Here is a 15133-nt window from a genome sequence, read left to right as displayed (position 1 = left end):
CATGAGCTTTAAAGGCATTCTGGTGTACTCTGAGAAGAACAGTAAGTGATAAGACATTTACTTTAAGCAAAAAAACTAATTTATTATTCAGTATTTCAGCTCTATTATTATAAACCTTTATTTAGACAAAATCCATAGAGACCAAGGTCTCATTTTCAAAAGTTTTAGTCATAAAAACACAGATAGCAAGAGTAGCGAGAACCATCGCCTGTACAAAATAAAGTGATTCGTTTTCATCGAACCCTGTTACTGTAAAGCTGTTCGAATCGTGGCCTATCTTCTATTTGCAATTAATATGCATTAAATCCAGTTAAATTATTTAAATGAAAATGATAATCTACTCTGGCTAAAGTAGTTTATCAAGAGTAAAATAATAGCTGTGATCTATACACACCTCTGCATTAGCAACCTGCTGAAATGAAGGTACAGCCACCTTAACACTCTCTCTGGTCTGTGTATGTTTTGATAGTCTGTTTTACCGTTCAGTCGAAAATATATCGACTGAACGGTAAAACGGACTATCAAAACGTACACAGACCCTCCTCTTCCTTAAGCTCTTTGACCTCATCATCTCATCAGTATCCGGGCCTCATTTTTCATGTTCATAAAAGTTATCACCACGAAATCGCCTCATTCTACTTTTGAGTTAAAAAAAGAACCTGCAATCAGATCCAACTGTTCTGGTTTAACGTTAATGAGTGACTGCGTGCACTGAACATGGGGGGGTTACTTGGCAACTCGTATTCTCAGCTCCCTCCACACATTTTCTATAGGACTACGGTCCAGAGTCTGGCGAGGCTTCTTTGTTAGTGGGCACTTACAAAATTGGCAAGGGGTCAAATAATGATAGCCGTTACTGTATGTAGCATTGTTGCAAATAGAGCACAAGTGACTAAAACAATTTGGAAGACACATAATAATAATATATTATTATAATAACATCATTTCTATAACTCTAACGACAGCCAGAGCTGCACTTCTCAGCGGGAGGCTTTCTTTCATAAAACTGTTAATCATGAAAGGCCAGGCCAGAAATGGAACACTCTCAATACGTCCTACTGTGCAAATGACTGCTTGCAGGCTTTCTGATAATTAATGTTACTTTTTTTTCCCTAAATTGCGATAACGAAAGTTAACAGTCGACAAAGTTTTGCATGCAGTGTACGTTATCCTTAACCCAGCAGGTCTGACCTGTAACGGTACAGAACGTAACTCAAACTTTAACGGAGGGAAATGAAGACGCTGTAGACATCTGAACGCTGATTGGCCAAGACTCAACACGTCAAAGATGTTCTATTGCGAAGATCACGACATCACCTTTTCTCCTCGTCTCACTCCAATCTGAGAAACGCTGGCTGGCCAGTCGACCCCCCCAAAAAAATCTCTACGGATCTACATAATTCACGTGGATGATATATTTTGATTCAAAACGCCGAAAAGTGGCAAGTTTGCAGGTATGGTATTAACTGCGTATGCGTTTAATTGGCTTTAATGTCAGTGTACATTCTCTGACTTGACATACAGTAATTTGAATTATCAGCGATAATTACATACCTTGCCGTCTTCCCAGTACAGCGCCAGGCACTGGTCTCCAGGTTTCCAAGCTTGTTCCACAAAATGACTTCTCTCTGGTCCTCGAGGTCCTGGACCTTTGCCTTGTCCCGGCCTCCTTTTGGGTCCTGGGTTACTGGAGGCGTTTTTCTTGGGGGGGGGCGGCTCCCTGTAAGGGACACTCGGCGAGTTTGTTGGCTTGATCGGCCCAGTTCTTTTGTGCTCCATGTCTCCATTTTGGAAATGAGAGGGATCCCCTGTCGCCATTCGAAAGTCCCGCGATAACCCCACTTCTTGGGGTGTCCCTGATCTTCCTCCCCTCGGGTTAAAGTTTGGAGGCCCACCATCCCTTTGTCGGTCAAGGTGGTCCGAGTTTGGCCGGTCCGTCTTCCCCTTCCTCCTGCTGCTGCTGTTGGGTTCTTCAGTTCTGTCCGTACGCTTACTATTCCCTCTGCCATCGGGCTCGCTGCCTGCACAGTCAGTCGGTTTAGCCATGGGTGCGTTGTCTCTAGCCCCTCTCCTGTTGGACGGCCCGGCCGTGTTCCTGCCGCCTCCGTCTCCATTTCTGGATCGTTGGTGGTGCGATGCGCCGAACTCCGTCTGCTGCTGAGGTTCTTTTGAATGTGGGAAAGTAGTGGAGAAGGATGAAGGGAAAATGGGCTCCTGTCTCGTCTCTCTCCTGTCATTCTGCGATCTGTCCGATCTGCCGCGCGACCATCTCTCCTGGCCCTTCCACTGCTGGGCTTGAGCTGACGTTTGGGAGGTCGTAGAGTCAGAGAGAGGCTCCTGGCCAGGTTTGGGAAAATCCAAGTCCCGGTGGAAGCGAGGTGGTCTGTCATTCCTTTGTTGCCGGTGGTCATTATGCGAGGAGAACTTGGTCTGAGATGTGTCTTTGGAGTAATAGTCGGAGTTGGAGAAATTGGCTTTACTCTCATGGTGTCTCTGAGGTCCATGGCTCTTTTGCTCTGAGAAAACAAAATAATAACAAAAAGCAGCGTAATCAAAAGCCACGGCAAAACAATAGGGGATAAATAATTCAAGGAACATTGACAAGACCACATTACAACTTGTTATTCAATGAAGATTAACTATCGAAAACACTCAACAAAAACATGAAGCCAATAGCTGTAAATAAATGAACAAAATATCATTAATGGAATCACCAAACCACATCATCCTTGGCCAAACACAATCGAGCATTAAAATACACATAACATATCACAGCACCGTTCTTCCACACCACACTGATCTCAGACATTAAGAGAACATGACTTCTGAATCAGAAGCGATCTGACCCGTCTGAATGCAAAGGTGACTCTGTCTATGATGGTGTAATGTTAGTAATTAGTACATTCTTACTAAAGGTTGGTTTGAAAAAGTACACCAACATTTAAACTCATAAAATATGTTCTTTCCTTAACTAAATCAAGTAAAGCGGTTAAAGTGTTTATGAACAAAGAGAGGTGAAAGAAGGTAGTTTACAATGAAACCTAGAACACGTCACCCACCATCGATGGAGAAAACTCCCATCTTGGATTCAAGAAAGTCAAAAAGAGTGCTTGGTCCGGACGGCCTTCCACCTGCTCCCTCCTCCTCATCTTCATTTCTGGACCTGCCTCTTCCTCTTCCTCTGGCTGAGAAGAACCCAAAGAACAAGATTATGTAGACCCAATTAAGAACAGTTCATCTATGATTCTGGATATTCCAGCCCTGAGTGTCTACATCTAAGGTTTATGTGACCCGGGTCTGGTTGTGTGCATCCGTGTGTGTCGCTGTTTCAAACCGGAAGAAACAAAACAAGAACACTTAAATCCCTTAAAGATGACATGAATTTTGGAAAGGTTAATGTTCTGCAGCAGACTCAGAGGACCGATGTATGCAGCAACAATAAATATGTGTGTGTGTGTGTGTGTGTGTGTGTTTATTTGTATGAACCTCTGGGTGGGGGCTTGATGGATTCAGCTTCCACAGGAACGGGTCTGCTAGCAGAAGATCCAGTCAGTAGGCTGTTTAGTGCCACTTCAAGGTTGTTGTTGTTATCCATTAGTGCCTGCCGAGCATCCTCCCTGTCGAAGCCCATCTCCATGATGTCTCTCAGAGCACGCTCATCCACCTAAACAAAGGATAGAGGGTATACAATGTATAGGGAGATGGGGACAATACATGTGGATGGATAATGGTTGTCTAGTAATAATAGACTTGGACGTGAGGTTCACTGTGACCGAGAAAAACACCATCCACAAAGAAGCTCCTTCTGACGTGGGCCGTACATTGGATAGCACTTAGTAAGTGCATCCGAGTTACAAACCATCATTAACACATTACCAAGCCAAATGCTATATAATATCCTCTTCCATCCTATTTATGTGTTCAGCCCAATTGCTGGCTGAGTTCTGCCTAGAAACTGTCAGGTCACAACACAAAGCTAGACAAATGGACCGCCCCTTGATTGGAAAACGCGACCAAGCCTCCCAATTCATTTAAGTTTCTACAAAATCATAATCGATGCCTCACCTAGTCCATGAGCCATGAAATAAAAGACGAAAGAAACCAAAGAGGAACGCAGGACGAGTTCCAACCTTTCAATTGCTTTGTTACAGTGGATGGAGGCTTCGGTAATGTAACGGTAGAATCATAAATGGCTTTCATTACTAACTCAAAACAGACTTGTTTTAAAAGTTGTGGACGAAGTTTGTCTCCTCACCAGCTCTCGGTAGTTCCCATCTTGTCTGCTTTCCGGTCTTTCGACTCTGTCTTCCCGTCTCCTCTGCTGGTACGAGTCTCGGCCCCGAAAGGAGGAAGCGGCACTGGATAAATTACCGCCTGCATTTCCTCCACCCCCGAACGTCCTCGGAGCCTAACGAGTGAAAAGAGCGAGACGATCGATAACAATGAAGAACTACAAACTTTGTAGTTAACAATGTAATTAGGATTCTTAATTGGAAGAGTTGCTCAAATGTCAAAAGCAATCAAGGTTAAGATGAATGCCGATAAGGGGCACAATCAATAAGAGAAACAGCAATTAGTGGAGAAAGGGGCGGTCCTTAAACAAATGTTCAACGTATAGGAGGGTGAAAGGACGTTGACTTGGGATACTATTACAATTTGTTGCCTCAGACAATTATAGTGCAGTATAATAGATTGATAAGAGTCTATTAATACACAATATTTTGAGCGACAAAGCTTACAAATGTATACAATACTGCAGGAGCTCTGTGAAATAATCAGGTACCTTGAAGCAACATGAGTAAAGACTCATGATATGTGTTTGCATACCTCTTTGGTCTTGGCCACCTCAGCAATAGCTGCCGTCCGCTGCTTTTCGAACTCGTCATTCTCATCGGGACTCTTGGCTACATTCTGAGACTGGAGGGTCTTCCTCTGGTCCAGATCCCTGCTGTCTACTTCATCCTTCCTCGCACACTTCTACAGGGAGCAAATAGAGAGTAAGAACGACCGCAATGATGTACAGTTCCTTAAGAAAAGAAACAAAGTCGCCTGCAGCGTTCAAGCTACACTCTTTTAAGATTTTGTTGTAGCAACTAACAGCAACCCAACTCCCAAAGCGGCCTCCCAGCTCACGGTTAATATTTTGAAACTCAACTGTGAACTCTATTATATTCCCAAGTGACTTGGGAAGAAACGAGATGGAAATGCAACGCTTTCTGCAGCTGTTTCTGTGACTGAGGGACGTGATGAGTCAGTGAAGTGACCGACGGATTGGAACATCAATCTGCTACAAATCTGATGATTTTGTCAACAGAACAAACTAATAATCGAATTTAACACTCCTCAGCCAGCAGGTGAATTGAATGCGGATACAGCAGACTGACTGGCGGTAAATTCCCGCTTTGAGAAGTGCCATTACACACACGACCATCCACAATGTTCACCTTCATTAAACCACGTGCAAATGACACCAGGGTGTTACAAAAACACACACACACGTGCGCGCATCAGACAGGTGCGTTATGACTCCATATTCTGCCTGTTTACACGAGAGCCATCAGATTACCGAAGCTCATTACTCCTGTGCGTCACAGCCTGCCTTCAAACTTCAAAAAGAATTCCGTGGTTAGCGTTTCATCATTGACATGCACTACGGTGCTGTATCGCGTTGCAAAGATACGATGGGACGATTCACAACGTGAGATGCGGTGAGTGGAAGGAGTGTTGGACTGATGTTGGTCATCTAGACGGCTTCATCAAACAGTCTTTAATTATTTCTATTCGTTTTTGTAATTACAAGTTACAAAATGTGCGGTGCTGTGCGCTCACATTGTGCCGCTCGGACAATTTCTGTATTTGTCTGTTTGTTGAGCTGCTGCCGTCGTGCGTCACTGTGATTGGCGCAGCTGTTTAAAGTTCAACATTGCACCGCTGCACCTACATGCACCAAGACAGCAGGTGCTGTTGGAGACGTCCACACAGTCCGACCACCTGGCTCATGCTGTTGCGCTCGCGTGATTGATATAGGGCTCATTATCCTAATTACTCCTGGTGGCACCTCGCTATGCAGATGGAATTCATTTGCCCAGGTTCTGAGATCTCCACCACTGATATTACAATTCGTTGGGATTGTATTTGTGGTCATAAAAGCTTTGAAAATATCTCGTTTCAAAAAACAATGTCCCGGTTACTCTGGATAATTCACAGGCCTCGCTGTCGACACTTTTTTTCTTTATATATTTAGTAGAAAAGAGTTCCCAAAGATAAATGTCTGTGAGCTCTGCAGATAAGCCAGGCTTAAGCCAGGCTTAACCAAGGCACTGGCACAGGGCAGATACAACCCAACCTATCCGCATGCCTAGATATCTAAGTGGTAATTGATGTAAACATGACGACTAAAACGCGCATGCTACTTTCTTTCAATGTTCTGAAGTGGACCTAACACTTCACTGATAGAAAATATCATGGACTCGTCTTCAGATGAGCTGAAGGAAAATGCGAGCATATATTTGAAGAGACTCTGCTTCAGAGCGCCAATTTACCTTGAGATAGGATATTATTTACAACCCTCAGCTTACATCCAATCAGCACTGAGCCCCGGAGTGACCCAGCATTACAAACACATTTACACTGAAAATCTAGAGAACGATAAATGATCATTTCCAAAATGCTCATCATCCAACTTCACAAAGCTTCGGCAAATCTGGAGAGAGGAGTGGGTGAAAATCCCCAAAATCCGAGTGCCAAGCTGATCCGGATGTATCCCGCTCCGGAGCGGGGATTCTTGCCAAGGGAGCATTGACTCAGGCTCAGTAGTTTTCAGAAGGAGAAATGATGCGGCGATGTGCAAAACGTGGTGGAATTAAAGGGCGGTTCAATAGCTTCCCAGTGCATTGGGAATTGAGCATCGGTTATTCTTTTCAAATCTCAAACTGTGTGTAAATATGTTTGACAACGTGATGCAAGTAGATTTCTGATGGTGCAATTGAGAAGCCGGCATATCTCCCCTCACTGCTCTCAACTCTGTACAAAGGCTACGCGTAACGCCACGGATATATTGAGAAGGTGATAACTGTTCATTGCACAGTTTGCAATACGTGTGTGTGTAAGACAACCAAGCAGAATAAAAATTCAGTGATGCATTTTAAAGATTCATGAAGACTCTCGCAATTATTAAGATCAGAGAGAACATTTACAAGAAAGGGGAGACATCAAGGCCCACTCCTGGAGCCGGGCCTTTGTCTGGACCCTCAGACACAATTGTGAGGTTATTGTTATTCAACAGCACCTCTCACTTCTATTAAGCCACTGCTGAAATCTCATTTCCATAAACGTTTGCTATTTTATGATGATGCTTCTAGTTTATTGTTTTCATCTGGTGTTTATGTCAGAGAAGCACTTTGTAACTTTATTTTGAAAAGCGAACTGTCGGGAGTTAATATTACCCTCACCTGACCAAATGGCACAAAGGGAGGAGGTCCGCCTTCGGCTCCAATGTTACTCCTGCTGTGCTTGGCCAGACTCTGCAGGTTGAACGGTAAAGGGAGATCATTCTTAAGAATTCTCAGTCCTAGCAAGAAAAATCACGGACTGGAGGTGGCCTTTAATGCAGACTCAAAATCATAACCAACACATGAATGCAATATCAACACACAACCCTCACCCTTTGTAGTTCCCATTTCTCCACCATGTGATCAACCTCTCCTCCGAGGACAGAGATTTTTGAGTCATCGAGCAGCAAAAGACCATTTTTAACCTGGACCGTACCAAGGAGCTTCACCTTTGTTCCAGGAGGGGTGTTCAGACTGAAAAATAAAACAAAAAAACAATAAAAACGAACAGTATGTGTGAAAGGATGCTTCAAATATTAACCGACTGTTAAATGTAGAACTAAGAACGGAGTCTACCAGGCCCCACACCCCGTTGACTTTACCCATACCTCTTTACAAATGACATGGAGTAGTGCCGCCAGGGGATGGGTGGCGAGGCTATTAGTAATCCCAGCTGCTCACCCATCCTCATGCTAAATTAAAAGCCCCTCTATCTCATCAGGCCTGATAAGGCCTCTGCCTCTCTCATTAAGAAAGCACAAGGACTTAGAGGGATTTCCAGCCATTGATGACGGACGCAAAAGCAAACAATTAGGGATTTCACTCCAAACCTCTGGGATGGATGTTGTTCTCATGATAGCAGCCAGTGCACAAGTGGGGCTCTGGCTAGCCTCGATTCAATCAAATACAAGCGCATGCACACACAGTATTCCCCCTCTAATCAACGTCGCTCCTCAGTGCTCAATTGTCATCCCTCTCTATCGCTCGTCTCGCACACTCAGCGGGGTCCTGTAATCCATCGCGTCCTCCTTTGTCGCTCGCTTACGGCCTCACGCACACTAAAGCGGACACTTTCATAAGCGACACTAACCGCCGCCGTTGCCAGACGCTCATAAAGAGGGGATTTGTTCTGCAACGCTCCTCTCTTCCCGTCGGGAAGGCAAGGCCCACACTCTGACCACTCCACCTGTACCAGCCTGGCTAGTCGCCATGGCAGCCGTCACCAGGGCCACCGTTGCTGGGATGGAGATTTAATTAACGCCAGGGAATTGTTAAGATAGCTGCCGCCACGTGGGAATTGCAGATAACGGGAAAATTGTAATTACAATACACTAAATGCCACTATTTGCATATTTCCCATGTTGCTAAATAGAGCACTGCTGTTTGGGTACCTGATCTCAGACAGGTGTTGGAACTCCAATCCGACACAGGTGGTATGCCCATCCGTCATTTGAAGGCGCAGCATCCGTGGCGCGCCCTGGGACTCCTCGCGGTCTTTAGGAGCCGAGACATTCCTCACCTTCTGCACCTGAAGAACACACGGACCTTCCAACTGGCCGAGTGCAAGAGACAAAAAAAACAGACAGGTGGCTTGAGAGGGACATCAGCAGCATGTGGGGGGGGATTGCAACAGCAAAATAAGAGCAAAAGCTCTTTTGAGTGCTTAGAAAATTATTTCTAAGGCATAATCAAAATGACTCCTATTCAGCACACCTTTGTCAGCACAGGTTTCATTATTTCTCCAAACTGCTTCATGACTAACAGCGTCCATTTCATTCAAAACCATTGAATCTAACCTCTCAAAGAAGCATTTCTAGCTCTGCGGAAAGGAACGTGTACCATCTGTAAATGCACTCTACAAGCTGCACTGCGATCTGTAGTTTAATGTAAGCATAGATGTTCAGATTCATTAATCTATTACATATAATTAATTACGTTAGACTTCGTGTACACTGTGCCAAGCAGCTCTGGTCGCTGAAGGGAGCGGAGGTTACAAAACGTGATTTAATCCTTTCGACAATATTTGGAACATCTTTTCTTTACAGTTGCACAACTCCAGTTTCACAGGACAAGAGACGGTGCTCTGCTCCTTGTTTTGTCGGTGTGTTGTGGCCATCTAGTGGCACACATGAAAACCGCATTTCAGCTGAACACTTTGAGCCTGCACTGACTTTCAGCCCTAACGAAAAACCAGTAACCGTAGCGCATCATTTCCCACTGAGTATCACAACTATAGCGTTGAAAGGGCTGTGTCATCATTTATGTGCAACTCACCTTCTCAGTTCTTCCACTATTGATATCAGACGGTAGACATTTTTCCCCAATAGGCCTGAGGTCGCTCTGCAAAAAAGAATAAGAAGATACTGCTCAATTAAAAATAAATAACAAATAATGAAGAGAAATAATGCTATAGAGTTCCAAATATGTGTTTACCTCCACTGTTTTGTGCCTCAAAATAAAAAGAATCTGCCCAAACATATTAATCTGCATGTTAGGGAGGGGCCCTTTACATCGTACCCTCAGTCCCAGAAATGGACATGATGGAGCCAATGTGAAGCACACAAGTCATTGCAGTTGTTGCAGTACAAATTAAATGGTGTCATTTCTTTGTAACTAACTTTATGATAAACTGTTTACAAATTTTCTCCACACTGCAAAACTCCGCCAGATATCTGTCTTCTGCATCAAGGCACTTATTCCTTTATGCAATCCTGTTTCAGTGCAGCTGACCATATCTCTAACAGCAGGTCTTTTATTTCCCCAGGTAACATAAAAAAAACTAATTGCTTCTTCATATCGATGTCTCAATAAATTTCTCTGAACACAGTTACGATACAATTATTTGAAAAGGCTGCATCTCAGCTTAGCAACAACTGCTTCCCAATTAATCTTAGAATCTAGTTTCCCTAGAAGGAAAGACTTCACTACAAAGCTCCAGCCCACAGCTGCTAAATGTTGGTTGCAGTAAGAAGTCAAAGTGCAGTCCGAGATCTTTTTTGGCAGCCCTCCTGGCCAAAACTTAAAAGGTCAAGGCTTCTGCAGTAAATTCAACTAGTGCGTGTTCTGGACTTGTCTGCTACTGCGGAGCAGGGAAGGAGCGTCACTGCCCGTCTGACACAAACAGCATTTTCAGTTCTACGACTGCCTGTGGTTCCTATTTGTTTATTTCCACTTTTGTGTTTATGGATTGTCCAGTGTGTTGTCTACATTGGCTTTTTTTTTTTTTTAAATTTTAAAACATTTTTTATTATTACTATCATTATCATTGGGGGCGGCCGTGGCTCAATGGGTAGAGAGGGTTGTCCGGTAACCGTCAAGGTCTGCGGTTTGATCTTTGGCTGCTACCTGTGCCGAAGTGTCCCTGAGCAAGACACTGAACCCCTAAACTGCTCCCCGGGCGCTTCTCAGCAGCCCACTGCTCCCAATAAGCTCGGGATGTAACCCAATGCAGAAGTTAAATTTCATGTATATGACAATAATCCTAACCTGTTATTATGTTGTCTCTCCATGCCTCGTATTAATTTCATATTTCATGTTGTAGATGTAGAGAAAGGACATAGTTTGATGTGAAGGTGCAAGATAATCTTTAGAGCCGGGGGGACTGAAGATGGAAAGAGCCGACGCTGGGTCCGCCAATAGTGGGACATACATAATTAACAATAGGCACATTATGCTTTTCACACAAATCCACTTACACCAGTTAATACATCACACTGAACGTTTAACGCCCAGTTGAAAATTGTGTCTGTCGCTTTGTCTGTTTCATTAGCATGTATGTCGGCATACCCCTAATGAAGTACCACAACACTTAATAAACCTATTTCCCCAAAACTGCTTACAGTGCAAACCCGTTGCTGAACAGTGTCTGTATACAGCAACATCAATACAGAGCAGACTAAATGGACATGCAAATCTCGCAGGAGGAAAACTTACGTCAAGTGCAATACGAATAATGTCATTGTGTGTTACATTCTCAGCAGATCCTTTCAGCTCTGCTATGCCTTCATCACTGAGGTACCTGCAAGATGGCAGACAAGGTGGAGAGGAAAGATGGTGAAGATGGCAGAGGTTTTAAATAGGAGGTGGGCATGCCTTTGATTCTAATCACAAGAAATATGCAAGGTATATGTAAATAAGTCATGTACAATTCTAATGTGCTACACCGCGTGGTAAGAGTCAACTATGAGTTCATTATTTATTTGTTTTAAAGCCTCAGCATCTTAGGTCAGTTTGCGCAATTTGCCAAAAACCACAACCTCGGAAACATCGCAAAAAAATGTCTCTAAATGTGGAAGGCACATGTTATACTGACTTGGATTCATTTTATTAACTCGGATAAATACTGTTACCAATCCAGGAAGGAGTGGAGTTATTCCATTCATAAAAATACAAAAATAAGAATTGGGTTTAAATGTAGCGGCTCTCTGACCGCCCCTGCGAGTAACGTTATTACAGCACACCAGTCAACACGAACTGTAACGTCCAGTCTGCGTTATGCTAGCGGCATGCTAACTGTGTATTAGCTGTAGCCGTCGTTGCTAGGTTAACGCTGTTCGTGTGGCTAGCTCCGAGTTAGTTCACACTGATGTTCGCCTCAGCAGAACGAATAACGTCACCACGATCCTAAAGGGGTCGCATGCACCAAGGAAACCGTCGCGTTCTAATGTATCCATGCGTCCAGGCTAATGAATAGTGTTGTAAGCCTTCACCGATCTGGCACCTCAGTGAGTTGACGTTGGTTAGCTCACTGACATTAGCTACCAGGGTACCTACCAGCCCTCTTTGGTCAAAGAAGCGGCCAAATCAGTCATTTTTCATCCACACTGTAGATGTGTAAGTAACGACACCAACACGTTTGAATTGAGCACGCTCCAATAACGACTATCTGTTTTGGTAATGCATCTTCTCCTTCTAACAATGATAACGCTCGCTAATGTGACTATTGAACCACTCGCTCCACGTAACATGCGTCACCAGCCGAGACGCGTCTACGGAGTGCCGAGAGGGTCAAACTAAATTTCAATGCCATTATTCTTCTCTTATGGATATTTTAGATTTTTGCCGTGGGAAAGGATGTCTGGCATCCATCGGTAAAGGACAACATTTCACTGGACTCATATCTGAACTCATGGCGAATTCAGTGAATTAGTGAACTGTCCATATAAGATGCTGTTGAATAGAAGAATAGAATAGAAATATACTTTATTCATCCCCAAGGGGGAATTTGTCTGTGCAGCAGCAAACAAGGTTACACAATAAAATAAAAATATTAAGTGTGGAAAATGCACAATATATACAATATAATAAAATAACAGAGCAGGACCTATTACATTTAAGAAAATAAAGTAAATACAAATGCACAGTATATACACTAAATAGAATCGTATTAAATTAACTAAATAGGAAAAAATAAACAAAACAGTAGTGCACAAGATCACCAACAGCAGCAACAACAGTGTAGCAGTGTTATAGTCTTGTGTTTGATTTGGCCAGAGGTGATATATTATAGAGTCTAATAGCAGAGGGCAGGAATGTTTTCCTGTATCGGTCCTTGTGACAGCGCTGTCCCTGCAGTAGGTGGTGGAGAGGGTGGTCCGGGTTTTCCAATATGGATAATAGTTTCTTCAGTGTCGCAGTTGCATCTATGGTATAGTTTACATTTTATACCCCAATTTTGTTCTTGGTGTTCACCCCTAGTTTTTCGGCTGAATTGGGTAATACCTGCCCCGGATTAGTTGTAAATCAAATAAAACCCTGGATTCTAATATAGTGATACAATTTTAATTGTAAGCACAAGATGGCAGTATATGCACACTGAAGTGTTTCACAGGATTTAAAGACGCCCAGCAATAGAATGGTCCAGTACCAAGCTTCATTGTGAGGATAACATTTCCATTATTGAGTCCGAGCCTTTAAGTTTCAGTCTGATCGTCCTTTTTGACGAATAATACTTGTTCTGTATAAAGTAGACAGCAACATTGTTTCATTGCATTCATCGCATACAACTTGAGACTTTGAAATAAGGTTGGATTGTGTTGTCACTGGTACACCCATTGACGTAAAATTACTTTTTTTTTTTTGTTGGCACACAAACGATTAGAACAATACATAAAACATTAAATTATCAAAAAAATAAAAAGCATTCAAAAATAAACATTTACTCTGTTGTTGTTTATGAATTGAGCAACTTTAACACACAATACTGTATAAAGGAAACATTTCTGATTATCTTTGAGGCTCATTTTAACAACCGATTTATTTTAATGAATTGAACCTTTTTGTATTTGTTCATGATATGACAATGTTGTCTTGAAATACTAATGCCAATAGAGCACACATAATTCAATAAGAAGAAGAAATCATCAATCATTCAAGCTCAATTAGATGGATTTTTTGAATTTGGTCTTTCTGTTTAAGTGGCAGAGATCAATGTCATTATCAAAACAGAAAAGTCAGAATTTCCATCATTTGGCCTCTGGGGTTTTTCGGATTGTATATATCCCTGTGGCAATTCTTTGATCGATTTGGAAGGGTAGATCTCTCGTTTTCTGAGAGGATTAGTAAGGCACAATGCCACGAGGCTTGTGTTCGGCTAGAATAGAGGCAGAGCCTTAACACACTGCCGGCAGCAATGCCGACAGCCTTTCAGTGACTTAAAGAAGAAGGGTCTTTAAAGATAACAAGATTTCAGGAGGCCGAATTCAAAGAAAGTCAAATTTGATTTCATAGCTAAAGGTTTCCTTCAATAGTGACATTTGACTTTAAGTTTTGCTTTGGAATAAAAACATCTTAAAATCACATTTTTTTTCATTCAAAATGCGCATGCTAAATCTGTTTCCAGCCATTCACATTACAAACCATGCTTATATAAATCTACATTCGTTTAACAGTTTAACTATTGATGAGAATTCATCCCAGTCCATTGCATTTTTGCAGATTGACATGGTAATAGTGGAAGCATAATTATACTGAATCACTGCTCCACTTGTAAAAGATTGATGCTGGTAATATAATAGCTGCAAATTACATGAGCTCCGAGACAGCTGAAATATGTGACCTGCTTGTTAAGTATAGGCTACTCTTGCTCTTGTGGTGTGGCAAAGGTATGCTTTTTTTTTAAACTGCCAATCAAAGTGTAGGATACACATGTGCTATAATCATTTGACTTCAGCGCTGAGGTCTTAAGACGGATTGGCATGGCCCCAGCTGTCTGGAAGCACAAAGGCAGGTGAAAGGTTAATACCACTTGTGGCTTTTTATCCCATTACAATCGTGAGGTCACTTTTGTCACCAAGAAGAAAGTTCCAGCCGCATCAAGCGCAACTGCTGAATGACCACATCAGCCGTGGAAGAGCCATGTTCATCGTCATGTGTGGTTCATTATCACACATAATTAATATTCTCCTGCGTTTCACTAACAGGGGCACAAATGTTCCATATTGGCTTTACATAGAAGAGCTCTCTCTCTCTCTCTGATACTGTGTTTCTTGGTGAAGCAGAACATTCTTTGAGTAGAGCACATGAGAAGGATCTCACAAAAGTTTCTGTTTGTTGCATCACATCACCTCATTGCTGTTTGCATCAGACAAGCGAGGCTATTTGGGATTTTACTGTAGCTTTAGGCTGCCTTTAAAATGGCCAAACAAAGCTGAAAACCAATAGCGTAAAGCATTTTCAGTATAACAACCTGATTGAAAAAGAAGAAGGAAGAAACAAAAAAAGAGCAAAGCATCAATTGTGTTCCACCCTGAAATTCGCATGGGAATGTAAGGGTTAACGTTAGTTGAATCCTGGAAACATGA

At 42.6% G+C, this 15133-nt stretch overlaps 1 protein-coding gene across 3 annotated transcripts in view; it reads right to left on the bottom strand.

Moving 5' to 3' along the window:
* Positions 1-12312, bottom strand: part of tdrd3 (tudor domain containing 3) — a 13646-nt gene extending 1334 nt beyond the window's left edge. For all 3 annotated transcript variants that reach the window (XM_031846577.1, XM_031846576.1, XM_031846578.1), the window contains exons 1-11: positions 12105-12312; positions 11265-11349; positions 9606-9671; positions 8723-8883; positions 7664-7805; positions 7452-7523; positions 4828-4977; positions 4256-4408; positions 3487-3664; positions 3060-3185; positions 1555-2516 (exon numbers count right to left, since the gene is read on the bottom strand). In XM_031846577.1, coding sequence (XP_031702437.1) covers positions 1555-2516; positions 3060-3185; positions 3487-3664; positions 4256-4408; positions 4828-4977; positions 7452-7523; positions 7664-7805; positions 8723-8883; positions 9606-9671; positions 11265-11349; positions 12105-12142 — 2133 coding nt within the window. In that variant the 5' untranslated portion in view covers positions 12143-12312. The remainder of the gene's footprint in view (positions 1-1554; positions 2517-3059; positions 3186-3486; positions 3665-4255; positions 4409-4827; positions 4978-7451; positions 7524-7663; positions 7806-8722; positions 8884-9605; positions 9672-11264; positions 11350-12104) is intronic.
* Between the last annotated feature and the right edge of the window lie 2821 nt (positions 12313-15133).

Source organism: Anarrhichthys ocellatus, unplaced genomic scaffold (genome assembly GCF_004355925.1).
Source record: "Anarrhichthys ocellatus isolate YVR2014 unplaced genomic scaffold, GSC_Weel_1.0 scaffold6, whole genome shotgun sequence".
In the NCBI taxonomy this organism is placed as follows: Eukaryota; Metazoa; Chordata; class Actinopteri; order Perciformes; family Anarhichadidae; genus Anarrhichthys; species Anarrhichthys ocellatus.
Note: the sequence above shows the minus strand (reverse complement) of the source record. Positions and strands in the feature narration are given on the sequence as shown.